Source organism: Micropterus dolomieu, linkage group LG01 (assembly GCF_021292245.1).
Source record: "Micropterus dolomieu isolate WLL.071019.BEF.003 ecotype Adirondacks linkage group LG01, ASM2129224v1, whole genome shotgun sequence".
Taxonomy (NCBI): Eukaryota; Metazoa; Chordata; class Actinopteri; order Centrarchiformes; family Centrarchidae; genus Micropterus; species Micropterus dolomieu.
The window spans coordinates 37,390,281-37,412,062 of NC_060150.1; the positions used below are offsets into that span (position 1 = coordinate 37,390,281).

Genomic DNA, 21,782 nt, shown 5'->3' on the forward strand with positions numbered 1-21,782 from the left:
AAAGTTACATTAAATAGCCAAACAATCATAAATAACCAAGAGGCCTACTGCAGCAACTTTGTGGTAAAACATAGGAAGGAATGGTCATTTAGATCTATTAGTAATGTATTTAAGCTAATTTAAACTAATAGGCTTTGGTAACTGCTTGTAAAGGGCTAAAATATTTTTGCGGCTCCAAACATGTTTTTTTTGAAAGTGGCTCTTTATCGACCTCTGGTCTCGGTGGAGAAAAAGTAAAATTTCCTCAGTCACCATCATCTTTTTAAAACATATTTTTCCCATCCTAAATGTGTCTAATCTAAAACCATTAGGTAGATTAATGCACAGAGTATAGAGCAGGGAGATTTTCCTAAAAATACTATGACTTGATTCTCTTTAAATTATGATTTAATTCTCGATATAGCACACAAATACGCCGGATAGATTTTGAACGTGCAGAATGTTTTGAACATGAGCAGAAAACTTCCTGAAACACAGGAGCTATTAAAGTCCAGGAATTTCTAAATGAATTAACATGAAGCAAGTTATCATGGAATTACCACTGAAATCTTCATATCTGAAAACAATAAAGAATTCCTGGAAGCCTTATTGCATTACATTTTTATATTTTGAACTGTCACCTGCCACCTGAATTTGATCTTATTCCTTTTACATCAATAAAGACATTTCCACTTAAACTCATGCAGAAAAAGGCAGCAATTCACCAGAATGCAGGCAATGAAGTGTTTAACGCTCAATTTTTGGGGGGGAGAAGCCCCTGCTTAATATGCGTCTCTTCCAATGTTGAAACAAAACTTACGCCCTTGATTAGATGTTTTTTCCAAAGCTCAAAGTATAAAGCAACGGCTCAGGATTACAGGTTCATTCAGATTGTGTTCACCAGTATAGAAACAGAAAAGCAGATGCCTATTTTGTCGAACTCTTTTTATATATATATATATATATATATATATATATATATATATATATATATATATAGAGCGAGAGAGAGAGATAGAGCGAGAGCGAGCTTAAATGTTGGACCATCAAAAGAACCCACACAGACAGTAGGCAAACTTTATAAAGTATACACACAATTTCAAATCACACAAAATCATCATAATGGTTTGTTTGATTGTTTAATTACATGTCACATGCAATATTAAAGCCGTTTATTATATATTATCCCTCTTTTATATTTTACTAATTTTAGGGTCATTAGGGTCTGTAATTCTGCCAAAATAAAAGCCAGCAAACAAATCTGGCATTGGGAATTATTACCTGTAACTCACAAAGACAGTTATTTCATTTGTATTTAAAATACTCTTCTACTTTCTTTCAATATTGGAAATACATTTTCTAACCTGACTGCTGAAAAAAAACAAGAAAACAGAAAAACTATTTAATAATGAAACACCCATGGGTACAAAAAGTACAAAATAAGGCCACTAAATAATGTTACCACGATGAAACATTACATGATATGTCCTTTAACAAGACACACTGCTGTCATACATGGTCTGATGAAGGCTACATGCAACGCATCAGCAGGTTTGTCAGCCCACTGACAATAAATACAATTTCCCAATTAAACATAGACACATTAGGTGATTCTGTTGCTGTTTTGACCTTTGAAGTGCAGTCTTTTTTCTTGTTTCTGTTTTTGGGAAACACACAACACATATTTGTTAGATTTAAATTTAAAAGTTTAAATTTGACTAATCCAGTATTTTGAGTAATATGTCTGAAGAATTTCTGTGTTAACTGCTTCACAGTTGAATAAATATGTATTTCATTTTTCAGTGATCACAATCTCTGATTTGTATTGTATTTTTTTTAACTTTCCACCCAGGATTTGAAGATTCAAGGAAGAGTCAAATTGTTACAAAACTGGTCATCTGCTGCCGACAGAGGCAGAGATGATGCCTGCAGTTTATATTCAATTGCTTGGTAATAAACTTCAGTCATCGTTGCAGCTGGTAGAGTCCTTTTTCCTCTAACAACTGCCTTCAACATGAATCCATTTAAAAACACTAGACAGTGGTTTATGATTTCCCCACTTCAAACAACTTTCACACATGCAGATTACAAGTGAAAAAGAGTTTACTGTCCCTTTTCAGACACTGACTCATCCCTCTGAACATGTGCAAACAAGACTAGAGTAAAAAGGTAAACAACTGAAGTCAACACACACACAAAGTTACGACACGGGTAAAGTGCAAGTGACAGTGAAATGAGACAGTGTGGAAAAACTGAGTGTGAGAGCTGGAAAGGTTACTTAAATCTCTGACTGAAAGCGTGGGAAGGGTTAACATGGCGTACTTGATGGGAAAACTGTGTGGGTGAGGATGTATTAAAAAGGTCAAACTTAGTGTAACTGTGGAGTACATTATGCATCATAAGTAATCGAACCTCTGTGTCATCTCCTTCGTAAGCCTCGTTGCCGTCTCCGCTCCCCTCATTACTGTCCTCTCCTTCCTCTCCCATCTCTCCATCGTCTTCCTCCTCATCCTCATCCTCCTCCTCATCTTCCTCTTCCTCCTCCTCATCGTAGTCCTAGTGGCAGGAAACAAAGACATTTTTAAAAGACAAATTCTGCGACCTGACTAATTCCGCTTTACACACTGCCTTTCAAAATGCTCAACAGAAACTCTACCTGCTCATCTTCCTCTTCATCCTCCTCATCCTGGTCATCCTCACTCTCAGAGTCTGTTACTATGATGATTACTTCCTGCTCCACCTGGTCAGGGGTGTCACTCTGGGTCAGGGTAACCTCTTGGTCCATCGTGACAGACTGGGAGGCTGCACCCTCACCTCCTTCTTCCAGGGCTGGAAACTCCTCTGTCTGCATACCGAAACAACGGATAGAATGAACAACATGCAATGAACTAATTTACACTTTAAAAAAAAACCAAAAAAAACCCAAAACCCCTAAGATTTCCATAAAAAAGGTGCGATAAGTTAACAAGTAAATATCACATTAATTCTCCTTTAACTGACCCTGGCTTTTACACTGTATTTAGAGACAGTTCCTTGATGGTACAAAACATGCAGTGGGCCATAACTTTTCCAGCACAAAAAGAATGTTCAGTTTTTTTGCAATGGCCAATGAGAAGCACATATAAAAAAACTCCCCTTTGCATCAGGAAACAATGTGGTTAACAGGAAAAGCAAAAGGTAATATTGAGAAATATTGAGTGCCATTCATTGTTTATATTAGGTGACTGGCCAACCTGGCTTGCTTCACCATCTTGACTGTCTGTTGGTACCACCCCCTCAGCCTCAGAACTGTCCTCCACCAGCACCTCCTCCTGAGGAGAACACACATCACCAACATGACTCCCACAACACAACTGTACCAGTTTTCAGATCACTAAAAACATATTAAGATTTCTATGTAACGCCCTTCCTCACCTCTGGACCCACTCTCTGGATGATGCGCAACTTCTTAGGTATAGGAGCCCTGGAGGTATCCTCCTGGGTGGCCTCTGTGTCAGTGACCATGGTGGTGCTCTCCTCCTCCTCACGAGGCCTCTTGGACATGGAGGAGGTTCCTGGTGTTGCTGAAACTAGACACAAGTCATGGGCATCTCACTGATACTGAAGGTAAAATAAGTAAATAATAAATAAAACAGAAACGCGATGTACCTAGCTGTCCCATTGAGGTGGACTAGCACTCCTCTGTACTTAATCTGTAGCAGCAAGTATACAAAATGGACTTGACTATTTCTTTCCCAACGTGAATGACACAACTCAAAAATGAGCATCTGTACAAACACCAACAACCACAGATTTTTTCCTTTCCAAAATGAGGTCGTTAAATCTAGTATTATGAGATTATAATATGCATATGTACCTAATATTATAATAATCTTTATTTGTAGAGCAATTTTCAAAAACAAGTTACAAAGTGCTTTAACAAGTGTAAAGACAATAATACCCAAAAGACAATATTACAAAAACAATACAAGATAAAAGCAAGAAAATATTGAAAAGACTAAAATACACGAACGTCTACTGTATCTCTTTAAAATGCACATCTCCTGTCCCAATACCCTTCCAAAATACAACACTAATACTTCCAATACTAATTTCTTATCTATTCAATATAAAGCTATAATTTTTCTTAATTTTAAAAAGTTCTCTCACCAGTTCCAAACACAGAGGAGGTGGAAGATGTTGAAGGCCATTCCACCTGCGAGCTAGGTGTTGCCTCAATGACCACAGGTGGTGGCTCCTGATTTGTAGGCTCTGCATGGGTCACGCTCTGTTGCTGAGTTGGTTGGACAAATGCTGTGGCCTGAGTCTGGGTCTGCTGCACAGTCAGCATGGGGCTAGCTAAAGTGGTCTGCACGTTGGGGCTGGCGGAGCGCACAGAGCCGCTGGCGCTGCCATACACAGTCACATGCTCCACAGGTGGGCCTTCACTAGACTGCATTGCTGCAGAGGATTTTCAAAGGATTTAAGTGCCAAACGAAAGAAACCTTTACTAGAATAACATATTTTTAGGGGCAATACTCCTTTGGCTGAATTCCTACATTTGAAGCTTCTATCGGAAGCTTTGCAGTTAGACTTACCTTCCTGGGTCTCCACCTGTGTGGTGGGCATGACAGTAGCCGTGGGTGTTGGGGTGGGTACAGTAGCTGGGGTGATCATAGGCCTGATGCTTGCTCTTGGAGTGGGTTTGTTCCCTGGATTGACAGGCTGCTTGCTGGCTGTAGCCACTACAGGTGTTGGCTTAATGTTCGCAGTTGGAGGCTCAGATGTGCTGGCACTTACAGAGACAAAGACCAGGATGTGAATAATAACTCTATTGATGTACATTTAACATAAGAAAGATTTGAAGTCAAAGCAAGTGTACTAAAGAGCATCCTAAAACTGTAGGAAAAACTATGAAATGTTGTACTGGTGTTGCGCTGCACATTTATAAATCATAAGAAGTTTTAGTGTTGCGTATCATACCTGCCCCTGTCTGCAGCTGGGGTTGTCTTAAGACTGATCTGTCTCTGTTCTGTGCTCCTCTGCTGTTCCTGGGTCTGAAATTCAGGACAGACAGACAAAGCCATGATGGAGACCAACAAGATGCTGAGAGTCATGATGCTGTAGTTTCACCAAACTTGCAACAATGTCACTAGACAGAGAGTTGCCATTCTCGGATCTTATGATCAATTATGTATTCATGCCCATTGAGGAGCAGTTGTCACATATGATGAGGTAGAAGTAACAAACTCTTCTCATGCTTTTAAGAACAAATCCTGAAATGTTGGTTGGTGTAATTTTAGAGTTAAAAAGGGATGTTACCAACAAAACTAGCATTTACAGATGATTTCCAATACAACAACAACCAATAAAAAAGTTCTACCTTTGTTTTGACATGTTTGTTTTCCCTCCTGTTTACAGCATTCGCCAGTCTTTGTTCAGAGTAAATAGCTGTTATAGCTACAGTAGGTGTTTTTTGTTATCAGTTTGCTTTATATCCGTTTTGGTAACCTGCACTAAAAGCTGACAGGATGTATCATGGGAACTTCGGTCAATTGGATGCGAATGAAATAATCTAGAAACATTTATGCAACTGTAAATTAAACTCACTGCATTTTGTATAGCTCAAAATAAGGTAGTTAGTTCTCCGCCACTGCAAATTATCAATTGCGTGTTACACTTGAGAAAACTTTAAAGCAGGCTTTCTGACCTTGCTGGGTCCTGCCTCAGGTGGCTCGTCTCTCTGCTCTTGTCTCTCCTGTTGACCACGCAGATCTCTCAGTTCTCTCTCCTGTCGATTTAGGCGACCCTCATATTGAGACTTGAGTGCGCTCACTCGCACTTCCAGCTCCTCACGCTGTTGCTTTAGCTCCTCATTTTCCTTCTGCAGCTGGTCTTTAGTGCCTGGACATAATTTTAGGTCTGAGATTCAAATAAAATGAACAAGCAACACAACAATAGGGGAAACAGAAGAGAGGGACGTATGAAACAAGGAATTTATCGTAGGTGGTAATATTGAGGGCCACCCTCTCACCCATGAGCTGGCTGATCTTCTGCTTGGCATAAACGATGGCCTTCCTGGTCTTATCCTCCTTCTCAGTCATCTGCTGTCTCAGCGTGTCCTCCTGAGAAGCTTTATCCTGCAGCTCCTGCCTCAACCTGGTCAGCTCTGCCTGCAGCCTGGAGGATTGCTCCTGGGCATTATGCACTTCAGTCTCACGCTCTGTAACCACCTGTCACAGTCCAGGAAGACATGATACTAATGAATGCATGTAGAAAAGACAAGTTTATTTGATGGAGCACTGTCTATATACACTGTCTTAATCAAAAATATCTTTGCAGTGATCTTGCAAACTGATCACAGTGTATGACAAGAATAGCCTCACTCTCTGATAAACTAAGTACACAATTTTTAACTACAAAGTGGACAGTTCAGTTAAAAGGTTTTGGCTAAAAATGCAGGGGTGCAAACTCCGGGGAAGAGAAAAGGGCGATACTTTTGGCCACTAGTAACATTTGCTTCATAGCTCGGAGCACTTCCTGGGGGCTAGGAGGAAATGCAATGCTACCAAGCCAACTAAACACAGTTCTTCTGGCTACGCATAGGCTATGGCGTAGATTCGACACAGAGGTACAAAATCAGTCAGACTATGTTGCCCCATCTCACTCAGGGTTCAAATTGGCAAATTTCACCAAAAGGTGACAATTCTGCACCACTTAAAATGTGACTAGTGATGTTGCACCTTGTTGATGCTCTCAAGTTGTCCTTCCAACTCTCTGGTCTTGGCTTCGGCCTGGCTCAGAGAATCTCTGAGGCTCTGCAGCTCCTGAACGGAAGCTTGACGAGCCTCCTCTTCTTGGGATGGCCCTGCTGCAGCCTCGGCTACAATCTGGAGAAAATGCAGAAAATGATTAATCATGCTCAAACCAGCATGACAGAGGTGGCAGCTTTGTGGATGGATTGAAAGGTACAATACAACTGTACACTTTCTGTTTCAAACTTTAGATTAAAGACAAAGACAGTGAGGTTATCAGCTACTGAGCTCTCACCTTGTCATGTTCCACCTTGAGTTCATCATACTGAGTCTTGTAGCGGCGTCCAATCTTCTTGACCTGAGTGATAGTTCGCGCCTTTTCCTGGAGTTCCTGGTTCTTCTTCTCCATTTCCTTTTTCAGCCTATTCCTCTCATCAGTTATCTTACTCATACTGTCACGCAAGTTCTGTATCTGGCTTTGCAATGCTGTTGTTAGGTTATTGGTCCTATAGAGATAAATTAAGAGAAATAAAAGTACCAGTAGGATTGAATAAGGGAGAAAAGCTAAACACTTAATATCCTGGTCAACAAAAACACAATTGTTTCTTTAGTTATATAGTACCTCACCTGGAAACCTCTACTTTAAGTCTGGTGCTCTCCTCAGTGAGCTGCTGAATGCGTTTCAGATGTGCCTCCTTCTCAGAGTGCAGACGCTTGTACTCCTCTGGATCTGAATCTTTTTGCTGGCTCACCAAATGCTAAGAAAAACATCAGAAAAAGTTGACTGTTAGTGTTAGTGATAACATGGTCATCACTTTTCTTATTATAATAATTTAAATGAAACAATACAATCTACTTTTCTAATGATAGATGTATCCCCTTTCTTAAAGCAGCAACCCACCAACCCCAGTGTCTTCACTGACCTGGGTCCGAGCTTTCCAGCGCTTGATCTCTTCTTCCAATATCTTCTTCTCCGCCTGCAGCATGCCGCTCTTCTCGCTCAGCTCAGAGTTGGCTTGCTGCAGTGGCATGATGTCTGACTCCAGCTTTTGTACCTGAAACACACAGACGACAGGCTGAAATTTTCTGGACTTGGAGGTTAAACTCTCAAAAATAGAACAGGATAGTAGAATGAAAATTTGGAGTGATGTGGTCACAAACAATAAAAATCCCATCCTTGGAGCACAGCATATTTTTTTTAGATTTTTATAAAAAAACGCAACCAATACCTTAGCTTGGGTTTGTTGCAGTTCTTGCTCCATCTTGTCCTTCTCCTCTCTCAGCATCTTGTTGGTCTCCATCAGAATGCTCATTGTTTCTGTCTTCTTCATCAGCTCGTCATGCTGAGCCAGGGTCTTTGCTGTCACCTGAATAAGATCAGCATTGGGGTTTTAGTCACATATAGTTTCTTGAGAGCCAGAGGCCAGGTTAGACTTGCTGGTTTCACTACTTAGTTTATTTCATTAAGTAAAAAATTCTTGACCTCACCTTGACCTTCCTAGAGGAAAGTATAAAGAATTTCTCTACAGATTAATAAAAAAAATTAAAATTAAGAAAATAAATTCTCAACCTTCCTATTAATCAATTCAATTGACTGGTAAAAGAAAACCCACAGGTTTTTGTGGACATAAGTCAAAACATACACATTTCTGAGTCTGCCAGCTGGTATGTTCACTACACCTGCCATACTACTACCATACCTAGTTGAAGAAAAAGTGGTTGTTGTAACCAACATTATTGGTAATTGTAAGATCAGCAGTTAGAAAAACACACCTGCATCCTCTCCTTTGCCGCACTCAAGCTGTCCTGCATCTCCTTCAGCTCTCGTTCCAGATGCTCCACTCTCAGACGGTAACGCAAACTCTCCCCTTGGGCAACTTCAAAACGAGACTCTGAAATTTCCTTCTCCCGACGCACAAACCTGTAACGGAGAACAAATATCAAAAATAGTCAAGAAGGAATTTTTATCTATTAATGAAACAGATTCAATTTGCAAGACTCTTCAACTACAACAAGAAAAGATTGTGTAATTTGAGATAAATATGCATTACCTGAGAATTTCAAGGACTTGTTCTTGAGATTTGCCCTCTTCAGTCAGGGAGATGTTCATGGGACTCTCACTTACAGCCCGTTGCAAATTGTCCGCCATCTTGCTGCTCACTGTCTGAATCTGCTCATGTAGGAGAGTGTTCTGCCTCTGCAACTCCTCGTAGCGGCTCTCCATCTTGGACATCTCCTCCTATAATATGAGGAATATGAAATTAAGATTTAAAGCTCTTTTAAAAGAAATGATCAACAGTGGTTTGGCCAAAATAACACCTTAATATGTCATCAGATCAAATGGCCGTGTAATAAAATGTCTTTTCTTTTTTTTAAACAAATCCCTCTACAACCAACCTTGAGGATCTTTTCCTGCTCCTCCCAGGAGACCCTGGCCTCCAGTAGCTCAGCGCTGACCCTCTGGGATCGCTCCTCCAGTTGGTGCTTGAGCCCCGCGGCCTGCAGGGCCTGAGCCTTAGCAGCCTGCAAGGCCTCCACGTCTGCTGCATGCAGCATCATCTCTCTCTCATACTTATCTTGTGCTTCAGCTGCCAGCTTAGCCTTGGAAATAGGAAGGATGATTTGATATTTTCTTTGCATGTTAAAAGTAATTGCAGTGTCCATTTGCTGTGCAATATTCAGTACTAGATACACTAATGAACAGGAATAATTATACTCCTTAAAAAAAACAACTTCTGTGGGAGCTTTCTCTAAAGATATTTGAGAACAGGAAGAGAATGGTGATCAGATCTGCTGATTTTAATTACATTAACAGGTGACTGCCAGCCTTAACTGGAACATTCCCAATAAATAAAAACTGATCATAGCCATATTGCTCTTCATTTAATTTGATACTAGCTGCTTACCTGCTCCTGGCTGTCTTGTAGAGCTTGCTGCTGCTGGGCTTCAGCGACTGCCACACGCTGGAGCGCCGCCTGGTGATCTGCCTGGGCACAGCTGAGGCTTCTCCTTAGAGTATTGATCTAACAGACACACAACAAAACAACACCTTACTTGTTTAATATTGAGAAAACAGTCCTCAGAGAGTCAAATGTGGCGAGGGAAAAATTGTAGTGAACGGCTACCTTTTAAGAAAATCGACAACATTTTAGTTCATATGTGTAAAACTTCATATGGGATTTTAATATACCTGTTCCTCCAGAGAGGTCATGGCTATCTTCTTCTGCTCCTCCAAGTCTTGTTTCCCTTTCTCTGCTTCCAGTAGCTTCTCTTCCAGTCTCTGGTGTTGCTTCTCAGCTTCCATCATACGAACTTCAATGGATGAGCGGGCCTGCTCTGTTACCTGGTCATTTGCAAATAAAAAAATTATTTTTTTTTATTTTATATTATTTGCTTTTGTTTTATGTATGTGTATACTTAAGAACATTTATGTTCTGGCAAACACAAAATATCACGTCCTTTTTGATGTTAAACATCTGGTAAAATAGCTATGTAATTTGCTTAAATGACAAAAAGCATGCATCATGCAACTTGTCAAATTTAACGTGGTATAATGCAGGTGCACCTCAGCACTCAGGTTTAATGAAAGTGCAGTATTTTGAAAAATTGCATTTAAAAAAATATGACAAAAATGCATAAATTCCTCACTTGTATTTTTATCAGATTAATACCGTAGGCATATAAACATAATAGTTATAGGCTTCTAATATAACTGCACACAAACACATTTTTATTATTTTAGACTTCAGCCTTTTTGTGCATTTGGTAGTTTTATGACAGGTGGAACACTGACAGGCAGTGTGAGTTTGTTTTGCACCTGCTTCTCTTTGTCCAGGGACACCTCCAGGCTCTGAGCCATGGCTCTGTACTGCTCCATGCTAGAGGTGGCTGATCTGAGGCTCTCTGCCAGCTCCTCTGCCCGGGTTTCAGCCAGTCTCAGGCGGCCTTGTATGTCCTCCCTGTCTTGTTCTGAACCCTGAAGGCCTGAAAGAAAGAATAACCAGTGACAGAAGTGAGTGATGAAATTTGACAACAGTACAAATAATGTGTGCTTTTAGGGGTGGAGGACAGATTGTGTACAAATGAAAATATAAATTTATTGAGTCTTTGCTTAAAAGAGTGTGGCTTTGACATTTAATTGGCTCTTTTACTGGATCCCTTCTCATATAAACTGTTAGAGCCACATGAGCTACTGAGACCTTACCATCCAGGTATATTTTCTTTTTCAAAGTAGGCAAAGAAGTAAAAAACTTGGCAAAAATGGACAGTCTTTAAAAGTCGAGCAATTTACTTGTGTCTTATTAACTTTTAAACTAGCATGTAAACGGTCAGCATAGTGCACAATAATTACACAGCAACTTTACCAGAATCCATAAATTATTTGACTTCCAATGACTTTAACATAGGAATTGTTTTGCTTTACTTTGAGGGCATTAGATTTAATGACAACCAGTGAAAATAATATACATTTGGTTTGTGTATTGTGTTGTTATGCTACATGCTTCTGCCTGTATGTGTGCGTTTGTGCTAACCTCTGATGGGTGTGGAGGGGGAGCTCAGGATGTGACGTGCTTCACTGGTGCCTTGCTGCAGCCTGAGGGTGTTGAGCTCCAACTCAGCAGCATTCAGCAGCTCCTTGGTCTTCTGGTGTAAAGCCACCTGTGTCTCTAGCTGCCTCTTTGCATCCATCAACTGGATCTGCGCATGAGAAAAGGCGTGACATTGAAAATTCGGTGAGCAAGATATTGAATTCACTGTTCTTTCTGACATACATTTTCCTGAGTCGAGGTGTGAGTCTGGGTTTAAAGATTAAATAGTGCTTTAAATTGTTCTTTTTAACACAGTAAACAGAACTGATTTATTAGTACACCACAACACCTTTGAACATGACTATGGCGGACATAATTTAAGTGGAGAAATCTTATATACCAACAGAAAACAGATCTTACTTCCTGGTTTCTGCTTAGCAGGTGGCGCTGTTCCACCTCGTTCTCCAGCCTCTTCTGCAGCTGGGAAATCTCTCGTTCCTGCTTCTCCAACTGGCTGTTAAGACGCTGACGTGTATCAGTCTCTGAACGCTCAAGGGTGGCCTAAAAGAACAGTTATCATTTTCAACTGTGTAATGTGTGTGAGATACTAAGTGAGAAATTGCATACACATAGATTACCTGAATGGTCTGGAGGTTGGTCAGCAGCAGGTTCTGGGTCTGTTGTTGGCTCAGAATATTCTCTTTCTCCTGATTCAACCTGGACTCCACCAGCTTCAGCATGTCTCTCTCTTTACGCAAGCTCTCAGCATTGCCCTAAGAGACAGGATGAGATATGTCTAGATGCCTTTAACTGTGCATTCAGGCCAAATGCAAATTTAATCCTCGTGGTGCTTTTCTCGATGGAGTTTTATCGCTGGACTATTGCAGAGTGTTTACACACAACGTGATCTTGCAAATAAACACAACTCGCAATTACTACAGCTGTATGAATCCAAATAAGCATTTTGCTGTTATTTAATTGCAATAACTGGATCAAACTGATGCAGAAATTATATACATTATGTATAATAATAAAATAACTGTACCACCCCAAACCCTCACTTTGCATTCGGTCTGAATGCACAGTAAAATTCCTGAAGCAGTCACAAATTAAAGTCAAGCACGACTGCAATTCCTCTCACTGTTGATGAAATGCAAAGAAAACAAAAAACAAAATTTCAGGTAGAAAGATGAACCTCAGCCATGGCAAGTTTCTCTCTGGCAGCTCTTAAATCCTCATTCAAGGTGTTGATAGTCTGCTCATGCTTCTGTGTGGCAGCTGCCATTTTCTGTCCTTTCTCTCTGAGGGAAGCAATCTCTTTCCTGTAGGCCTCAACATTGTCCTGCAGCATCTCATACCTAATATTGTTGAAACAGACAAGCTTTTAGTGGTCTGTGTACTCTTATGAATTATTTACAGTACATGTAAAGTTAACCAGAAGAAGTAATGCAAAAGTGTTGTTTTACTTAAAGATTACATAAGAATAGTATTTACTTTCTGAAAGTAAGCTGTTCGTGCTTACCTCTTGGAGGCAAACTCCAGCTGGGTGGATATTTTGGCATTCTGGGAGTGGAGGTCAGACAGCTGTTCTTGGAGCCGCTCATTCTGCTCAGTCTGTGCCTTGTCGCTCTCAACACGCTCTTTCTTATAGGTGGAGAACACCTCCTGCAACTGCAGAGGCAACCAGACATGTTTAATTAATTTTTCACAAGTTATGGATATTGTTGTCCGAGAAATACCATTTTCATGGGGAACAACACACAAATTACACTGATCTTCAACCCATTTTTATGATTCAATTGTTAAAAAGTGATCAATGTTCACTAAAACCTGGGTCTACAACTGAAACAAAAGGCACCGTTTCTTCACAATTAACTCTCTCACATTATTAGCCAAAAAAAAGTTCATCTTTGGGGCATATAATTTAAGTTAATGCAGGTCTCTCAATAAATTGATGGATTGCCATCTAGTGGCAGACATCAGAAACAAATGAACCAAGCTTATCAGTGTAGTGCGTGACCACTCCATAACTTCTGATCCACAGATCGCTCTGCAACTGCATTACTGAGCATATGAAAGTTTAAATGTTGTCTGGAAAATGTGGCACTCACCTGACGCAAAGCTGCCTTTGCCTCCAAAGCTTCAGCAGACTCTGTTGCCATGGAGACAAGTGCACTGGGCGTTCCTGTGGTGGGAATGGCTGCAGGTGAGCGTCGTGGGGTGGAGGTCAGGGAGAACTCCTCAGGTGGAGTACCTTAAGGAAAAACACTTTGAAATTCAGCCAAATAGGAAAAATCACCACAACACTGTAAAAGATTTTTGCTGTTACAAAATGAGCAATTTTTGCTATGTGAGTGAAACTAAACTACAAAATTGCTTGGTATCATAATCGAAGCAGTTAAGTGTGCATGTACAAGATGTCCTGTCTTGGTTTATCTCGTCTTTTACCTTGCTGAGGGAAGCTGACTCCGGTTGCCTGAGCCAGCAGCACACGGTACATGTCTCTCTGCCTCACAATGGACTCCGTCATCTTAACCTGTTGGCTGCGTTGCTCCTTCAGGGAATTCAGCTCAGCCTGTGCTTTCTCCAAACTGTGCTCCAGTTCACCATGCCTGTAATAGTCCATATTTTTGTTAGCCTAACTGACAATTACTTATAATAACAGTTGTATTAATAATAAAAGGTAGGTTAAGATGCCATTTTTGTGCGTTTTTATGCTTGGTAATCTTGTCTTGCACTGTTTCCCCCCACTTTTGTTGCCAATTACTAAATTTGGATAGTGTGACATCACACACAAAGGCAAGTTAACTGACTTACACTTTTTATTGCAAGAAACAAAATCTGCACACATTCTAACGTACTTATTGCCAGTCGCCTCAAATTCCTCCTTCTCCTGGGCATCACTGAGCTCCCTGAGGGCCGCCAGAAGACGCTGGTTCTGCTGCTGTAGCTCCTCTACACTGCGGAAGGTCACCAAGTGCTGGCTGATCACCTCTGATGTGCTGCTGATGTCTGCTGAGCTCACCTCCTCTTCATGAACCACATGGTTTCCACGAGCCTCTTCCAGCTCAATCAGCAGCACACGCACCTGACAGGAAAGACCAGAAAATAAGAATTATTCTGAAAATAACCAGGATTAGGGCTGCATGATTATGGCCAAAATGATAATCACGATTATTTTGATCTATATTGAGATCACGTTTATTTATTGATTTTAGGGACAACATATTTATATTGCACTTTCAAATAAATAAACAGGCAACTGTTTTCACCTCGATGATGTGCTGCATTTCTGCTAATGTCTCAGATGCATTTCAGGAGCTGAGCACATTGTTGGCTTGTTGTCATTTTGTCCTTTTTGTGCTTCTACCTATAGCAACTACCAGCAACAGTTCTGTGACCCAGTTTTGGGAGTGTTCAGAGCGTTTTGCTTACGTTAAGATATTGTTGATTTGGTAATCAGTGCCTGATTTTTGTGCTTCTTTTATGATTAAATAGGTAATGTAGATAAATGGTTATTTTTTGCCTGTTTTATGTTGTTGATTTATGATCAGGAGTATGCACAGGGCGTTTTATTTTGAAAAGTAACCGGATTCTCTATGGCACACTTCAGCTCTGGCAGCCGTGGGGCAGTGGACACATGTGGACTCGTGGACTTTGCTGTCTACTCTGGACTGTAGCAGCAGGAGGGAGCGCGCACAACCAAATCACAAGCTGTCCATGTGCGTGTCCGCTCCAGAGTATATTTGAGTCTTAAGTTTAGGAAGCGCTTGATTTGATATGCGAGAACCCACCTGCTGAGCCATGTCTCCCAGCTGCAGTTCACATCTCTGGTTGTCCCTTTCCAGAACAGAGGAGCGCTTGTTAGCCTCATCAGCCTCCTTCTGCAGACGGTGCACCTCCTGAAGTAAACACGCAAACATGCTATTGTATAAACCATAAAATCGGCTTCTAAACATGCAATGCCCAACAAAACATAAACAACTTAACAATAGATGAAAAACAGAAATGTAATCTAATGTGAAATCCCATTCCATTGAAAACACATATCTGCATTACCCACCTTAACAGCCTGCTCCAGCTTGGCAGAAAGACTGGCCACCGACTTCTGCATGCGCTCATGTTCATCCCTTTGCCGTTTGAGGATAGGGGCTTTTGCCTCAACTTCCTGCACAATGTCATCCAAGTATTTGTTGGCCCGCTTGTTCTCCAATCGCTCCAACTGCAGCTGCTCCTGGCTCTCCACATATGCTGTATACAACTGAAAATACAGAGAACATCTTTTATGAAAACAAAATGGGAAACAAGCAGTCACAGCAAATGTGCTCAGTTTGTTCAATACTGTTCACTGAACAATTACCAGTCAGTCAATAAAAAAATGGTGCAATCTGTCACTTGACTCTGCAGTCATCATAATTAAAAATCCAACATAAACTTAATATGGTCTAGACTGCATTACATCAAGTAATATTGGAAATCCACTGCAGCAGTACATTGAACCTCATCAATAGAAAACTGAATTTTCACAAGGTATTCCTTTAAATCTACTTATAAATTCTACAAAGGGTTTTAATAAAAACTTATTTGGATGTTGAAATTCAGTTGCATATACCTCTGTCAGCTTCATGCCAGGCTTTATCTTTGATATAGCAGCTGCTGTTGGAGACATTGTCATCATTTGGTCCTCTGTGACAGATGATGTACCGACAGGGCCTGGGAATTCAGAAAATAGGGGACACATCACAGGTCATAAAATGTTCATTTTGTAGACCCCTGCAAGGCTTGATATCGGCTAATTTTAAATTTAAGAAAGTTTTTGTGTGGATTTACTTTAAAATGTCCACAACGTATACCAGTACGATGAAGACAAAAACAGTACCAGAATCAACAGACCTCTAAGTTTAGAACTTGACAGAAGCTCGTTGGCATTGTCCAGCTCTTTCTCAAGACTTTGGATCCTCTCCTTCAGCTCAGCAACACTCTTGTCTGTGGCACCATTCATCTCCTGTAACTTCTCCTCAAGGGCCTTGTTGGCTTTGGCAGGAGGAGTAAACAGAGCAAACGTAAGGGAATACTGAATACTAGATTAGCAATTAACCCACTAAGCTAAACAAATTAAACACATTTAGACTTTCTCCTTCTAGGAACAAGTGAAGTACTAAATAATGGGAATGGTAGTTGTGGTCATTCTGTGATAGCCTCTCACCTTCTCCAGCATCCTTCAGCAGCTTATGCAGCTCCTCTACTGCCTGACTCAGTTCTTCACTTTTTGCCTCAGAATCTGCTGCTGCTCCCTGCCACCGCAACAACAAGGTTAGTGTTGGCAAAACAACGCCAGAGGAACTTAACTATAACACACAGCAAATCTTTCCACTCACTGTAAGTATAAAGCAAGCAACCAAAACCACAGATTAAAGGAATATGTAGCATTTATTTTATCACTTTGACATTCACATATTCAGCAGTGAAAGTTGAATCACATCTCTGATTTTAAAAAAGATTATCACAAATAATTAAATCACAACAATTGTGCCATTAAAAGTCTCATCTAAACACATAAGGGGAAAGACATGAGGTGCACTAGCATACAGTGATACCCCAAGGACTTAAGATGGAATCAATCATGGGAGTAAATGCTTAGGTGGTACAAAGCACATCATGTACATACCTTGTATAGATTGCAAAGCTTAATGTTGGCATTCAGCTCACTTCTGAACTTTTCCTCCATGGTGGCATGTTGTTCCTTGGCCTAAAATGAGTAAAGATCCAATCATACACTTCAAGGATTAAACACTGAGCTACATAATGTGTCAGTTTTTTTGTGGAATATACAGTATATGTCAAATATTTGTTTTTTGTTTCTGTGTAAAACAAGACGGGATGAAAACTGGGCGTAAGCTGTAAAAAAATACCACACACATACTTCTTTTAGTTTGCTGATCATGTCCTCACTCTGTTTTTGAAGGTGTTCGTTTGAAGTCTTTAAACTGGCCACTTGTTCTTGGAGTCTGTTCAACTGAAAGTCACGAGCAAAAACTTATTAAGTAATGACCATGGTAGATGCCAGAGAAAAGTTTTTAAATTTACTAAATACACAGATAGAGTAATTACTAACTTTATTTGACAAAATGAAAAATCTGTTATCATTGTATTTGTTGCTACTTGACATCATGGCTTTTTTCACCATGTCATTCAACTTTATGATCATCTTCGCACAAATACAAAAAAAAAAAGAGACATGCCTCATCTTCCTTGTTCTCGAGGTTGCACTTCAGTTCCAGGATCGTGTTTCCCTTCTGTCGGGACATGGACAGCAGTTCCTCACTCTTAGCCTTCAATTCCTCTTTCAGCCAAGATGTTTGGCTATGCAGCAGCTCCTTCTCTTGTTCCATTCGCTTCTCCTTGTACTGTAATAGAAAACCATGACAACTTTATTCAGTTACTTGTTTATTAGAGAACATGTACAGTAGAATGTAGTAGCTGTTTACAAAGTCACTTTCTCTACAGACAGATCTGATGTAAAGAGATCATTCAGTCAGTGTAAAAAGAACAGTATAGCTCACTTTAATGTTGACTTCAGCTGCTTCCAGTTCATCTAACTTCATTTGTAGTGCCATCTTAGAGCTGTTGACTTCAACCAATTTATCATTGAGTTGTCTCAAGTCATCTGATGGAGCAACAGAAATAACACAAGTGCCATGTCCAAGTGACGATTAGTATGTACGAGTAGAAATAAAACATTTTAACAAATGTCTCCAGACTAATTAATCTTTCCATACCATTTAAATGCTCCACTTCTAAGGATCTCTTCTCCAGTGTTCGCACAAGTTCTCGCTTTTCTGCCTCCAGTTCCTCTTTGGCTTTTGACAGTAAAGTCTAAACAAATGCATTATTTTAGCTTTAGTGATTGCTGGTGTAGCTTATAAATGAAGTGCTACTTATGGATAATATCTGAAATGTTGCTGGCATCAATATAACCATTAGTAATTTCAACCAACTAGTCAATTCAAAACTTGGATTCTTTCTTCTACTCATTAGAGATGAACATGTTTCCAAACAATTTCCATAATACGCCTTCTTCTTTACATGTACGCCAATTGGCAAGTCAAAGAATAACACAATAACCTAAATGTACCTCTTGCGAACCACAGACTTGTTATCATGCCTTTACTTTGCCAAAAAGCTAAAAATAGATGGTTTCTTTGTGCTTTAGCTTGTTAAAATTGTTTTGTGGATGATGGATTGTGTTGAAAGAGGAAAAATACAGTCACCAAATGTAGGAAAGCCTTAACATCCAGAACACACAGAAAAGCTGCACTAAAATGAACAGATGTGTTGATTGAGTGAAGTGTAGACATCAGCCATTACCGCAGTTACTAAATGTTATTAACTGTTGTTACATATGCCGTAAAACGTAGCATCACACATAATGTACAAGTTATACTACTATGTCAACAATTGATTATTGACATGGCTGGTTTTATTTTTTCTTACCTGCTCCGACGACAGCCTCCCTTGGGAGGCTTCATATTCCCTGTTCTTCTCACGCACATTTTTAAGTTCGTCGTCTAAATGGGCGATTTGAAGAAAGTCAATACCAAGAAGCAGAGTCAAGCTATCCGTAAGATACAGTATATGTGAAAGTTCATTCTTACCAAGCTTGGTAAACTCGTCTTTGAGTTTGAGATGCTCTTGAGTCTGGGACAAAAATTCTTCCTGACACTGAGCAAGTTGTTTCACTTTCTCAAAAAAATGTTGCTCTGTAAGAAAGTCCGCAAAACATGAAACGTTAAAAGTTAATTGACTAGCGTTACTTTAGCTAACTTAAACCGCTATTTAGCGTAACTAACGCTACTGTCCAATGTAATATTGCTTACGTTATCGCTTTATTAACTGTTAGCTCAGTAGGTTAGCTAAATCTAGCATTAGCATCAAATCATCGTTAATGACAACCTGCAGTTTTACCTAGCGTTGGTCCAAATTCCCAAAGCCGTTTATACAACAATTACCGATGTGAAGTTAATATGTTAGGATGCCTAAAGCAAAATTACTAACTTTAACTTTGTTCTGTAAACCGACATGCGTGCACGGTGAGCAAAGCAAAACAACTTAGCACCGCTATCTTAGCTAACAAAATACCAAGCAATATCTCACCACTGTCAACGCGAAATTGCTCCTGTTGTGCTTTCAAAGAATCTATTTCATACTGCTGATCCGAAAGGATCTTCTCGAGTTTGTTTTGAAATGTTTTTGATAGCTTCGATAGCTCGGAACCTTCCAACTCCTGCAGCAGCAGTGCCGCCATTTTTCCTACAACAACGCTACGAGCAGGCGCAGCTTGCGATTTGAGTTTGTCAAGGGTACTAGAGCATTATGGGAGTTGTATTTCTTACATTTAAACAAGCACGTGTAGCTAATATGACTTGGCGTACTGATTATGTTGTTTTGTAAAATTTTATTTATTATAGATATTATATATAGTATTAAAATAATTGGAGACGAAACAGAAACATCAGTGATAGAAAGTTTAAACTTTTAGGTTACACAAATGTCTTCATGTTTTTTCTATCAAGGAATAGAACTGGATTCACCTCCCTATTAGCTTTTTTTTTTTTTTTTTTTTTTTTTAAAGAAAGCTAGTAAGTAATTTTTTGTAAAGATTTTTTGTTACTAATGTTTTTGGAATCCACTGTTTTCAAAGTCAGGAATAAACCTTTACGTTCAATCTATGTAATTGAATGTATTTTATAGGATGGAATAACTTGTTGCATGGCAATTTTCCTATGAATTAATAGGTAAATAGAATTGTGGACGTTAACCATTCATTTACTAATGGTATTTGTCCTTTGTTTTGACCGTTAGTGTTGACTGAATGCATTTTTATTTAGTCTGAATACCCACTCCCTCGGTCGGCAGATGGCGCCAATACATACTAAAAGACAACTCTGCGAGTGTGTGTATTTGTGCATGTACAGGATCAGTATGTGTGTCACTAGAGGGAGGATGTAATTCAGAAAAATTGTGTTTTTTTGGAGAAACTTACATTGTGCACTCTTGGAAAGTCCAGAGATGACTGAGCAGACCAACCTCTGACAAATTCCAGTTATTACAATAAGGTGAAGAACAAAAATACAAGACCGCAGAGCAAAACCTCTCATCAACCACAACATTGATATTGGATGATGTGATCCATTCTCATGAGGCAGTCTTTGGCCTTGTAATAAAATATCATGCTATACTTAATGGACATCAGTTTAATGAAGTGCTTTATGTGCAGAGCTAATATACCACTATAAATCCTGAATATCATCAACATGGCTAAACGTCATTTATTTTTAACTTGATGTTGTTAAACTTGTAAACAAAGCACAAGGTTAAGGGTTATGGATAAAACTATGTGTCCATCTATCTTTGTACAATACTTGTCAGTATGAGCTGCAATGTAATTATAATATTGTTATGATGTTAGCAACCATGCACGAAAACATGGAGGTTTGTGGGGTTTAATGACATGAAGTCAACATTCTACAATTACACACATAATGCACAATGGATAATGCTGTTTTTAAAGCTATATGACTAAACATATTATTATTTGAAGACACAAATTTAATAAATTAGGAGTTTAGTATTCAACCCTAGAAATACATATCTGGCAGTGAAGAGAAAGCTTTTAAACATTTTCACCATCATTTAGGTTGATCAAATTTTCATAAAGTAATCAAAAAAACATTTAAATTAATAAATCTTTGGAGGCATTTGGACTAATGACTTCTGTATTTTGAAAATCTTGGTTTGGGCTTTGAAAACATTTTTTCTTTTCATGTGTATAACAACCCTATAGATTCAGTTAGATTGATTTTGTCACTATACATGTGGGCTTTAATTACTTCCACAGGTAGGTATTTAGACCCTGTCTGGACCAGTTTTGACAAATACCTCAGTGGTTTATTGGTTCATAATCAAGGTGATACTTCTATGAGACAATAACTGATGGCACGAACACCACAAACACGAGAAGTGTTAAGGCAAAGGTTTGCTCCAGGCAGCGGAACTATTTTCTTACACTTGTCTGTCACACCTGGATACAAAGATGTACAGTAACTTATAGCAACACTGCTGTGCAATCATCCTAATCACGCATTAAGTCAGCCATGTTGGTTGTTGTCAGCACTTGTTATACAAGTGAAACCTCAATGGAGGACACTTAGCAATGCAATCTATGGTGTTTGTGGCAGTGGAGATGTGATTAATGTCGACAAGTTCACATTTTGACTTCTATATAACAGTGTGACAGAAATTCAGAAGAACGTTGGATGTGTAATAATTCATCCCTTCCTCCATCCATTCATTACTCCGCTGTCCGTTCATTCAAACAATAAATAAAGTCAGCCTAGCGTGAGAAATACCAGTAAGACCAACCCAAAGTTGGACTCATACTCGTGATTCTTATTTCTTCTATCCTCCCTCTTTTAATCTTAACAGTTTGACCACTCCACCTTTATTTTTTAATAACACATTTGTACTCTGTGTTGATGTA

General features: G+C 39.5%; 1 protein-coding gene across 1 annotated transcript; it reads right to left on the reverse strand.

The window, feature by feature from the left end:
- Positions 1–1,105: 1,105 nt before the first annotated feature.
- LOC123982792 (nucleoprotein TPR-like) lies at positions 1,106–19,586 on the reverse strand. Its single transcript, XM_046068634.1, has 42 exons — positions 19,397–19,586; positions 18,898–19,002; positions 18,737–18,810; positions 18,022–18,118; positions 17,806–17,909; positions 17,485–17,649; positions 17,166–17,258; positions 16,911–16,991; positions 16,449–16,536; positions 16,136–16,276; positions 15,855–15,955; positions 15,306–15,503; positions 15,037–15,144; positions 14,104–14,330; positions 13,691–13,854; positions 13,354–13,496; positions 12,765–12,913; positions 12,438–12,600; positions 11,881–12,015; positions 11,663–11,803; positions 11,246–11,411; positions 10,531–10,697; positions 9,904–10,056; positions 9,620–9,736; positions 9,111–9,314; positions 8,765–8,952; positions 8,487–8,634; positions 7,943–8,080; positions 7,637–7,768; positions 7,341–7,471; positions 7,009–7,219; positions 6,702–6,848; positions 5,993–6,191; positions 5,669–5,862; positions 4,942–5,015; positions 4,557–4,753; positions 4,129–4,419; positions 3,394–3,548; positions 3,213–3,290; positions 2,636–2,824; positions 2,392–2,535; positions 1,106–1,636 (listed from the first exon to the last, which is right to left on the reverse strand). The coding sequence occupies exons 1-42, from the start codon at positions 19,545–19,547 to the stop codon at positions 1,583–1,585; spliced, it is 6,105 nt and encodes a 2,034-aa protein (XP_045924590.1). The 5' UTR covers positions 19,548–19,586; the 3' UTR covers positions 1,106–1,582.
- Positions 19,587–21,782: the final 2,196 nt, after the last annotated feature.

Coding starts and splice junctions, on each gene's coding strand:
- LOC123982792 (XM_046068634.1), bottom strand. CDS start 19,547: ATGGCGGCACTGCTGCTGCAGGAGTTGGAAGGTTCCGAGCTATCGAAG. Junction 15,956..16,135: donor GTCAAGTTCTAAACTTAGAG/GTCTGTTGATTC, acceptor CTGAATTCCCAG/GCCCTGTCGGTACATCATCT. Junction 2,536..2,635: donor ATGAAGAGGAAGATGAGCAG/GTAGAGTTTCTG, acceptor TCCTGCCACTAG/GACTACGATGAGGAGGAGGA.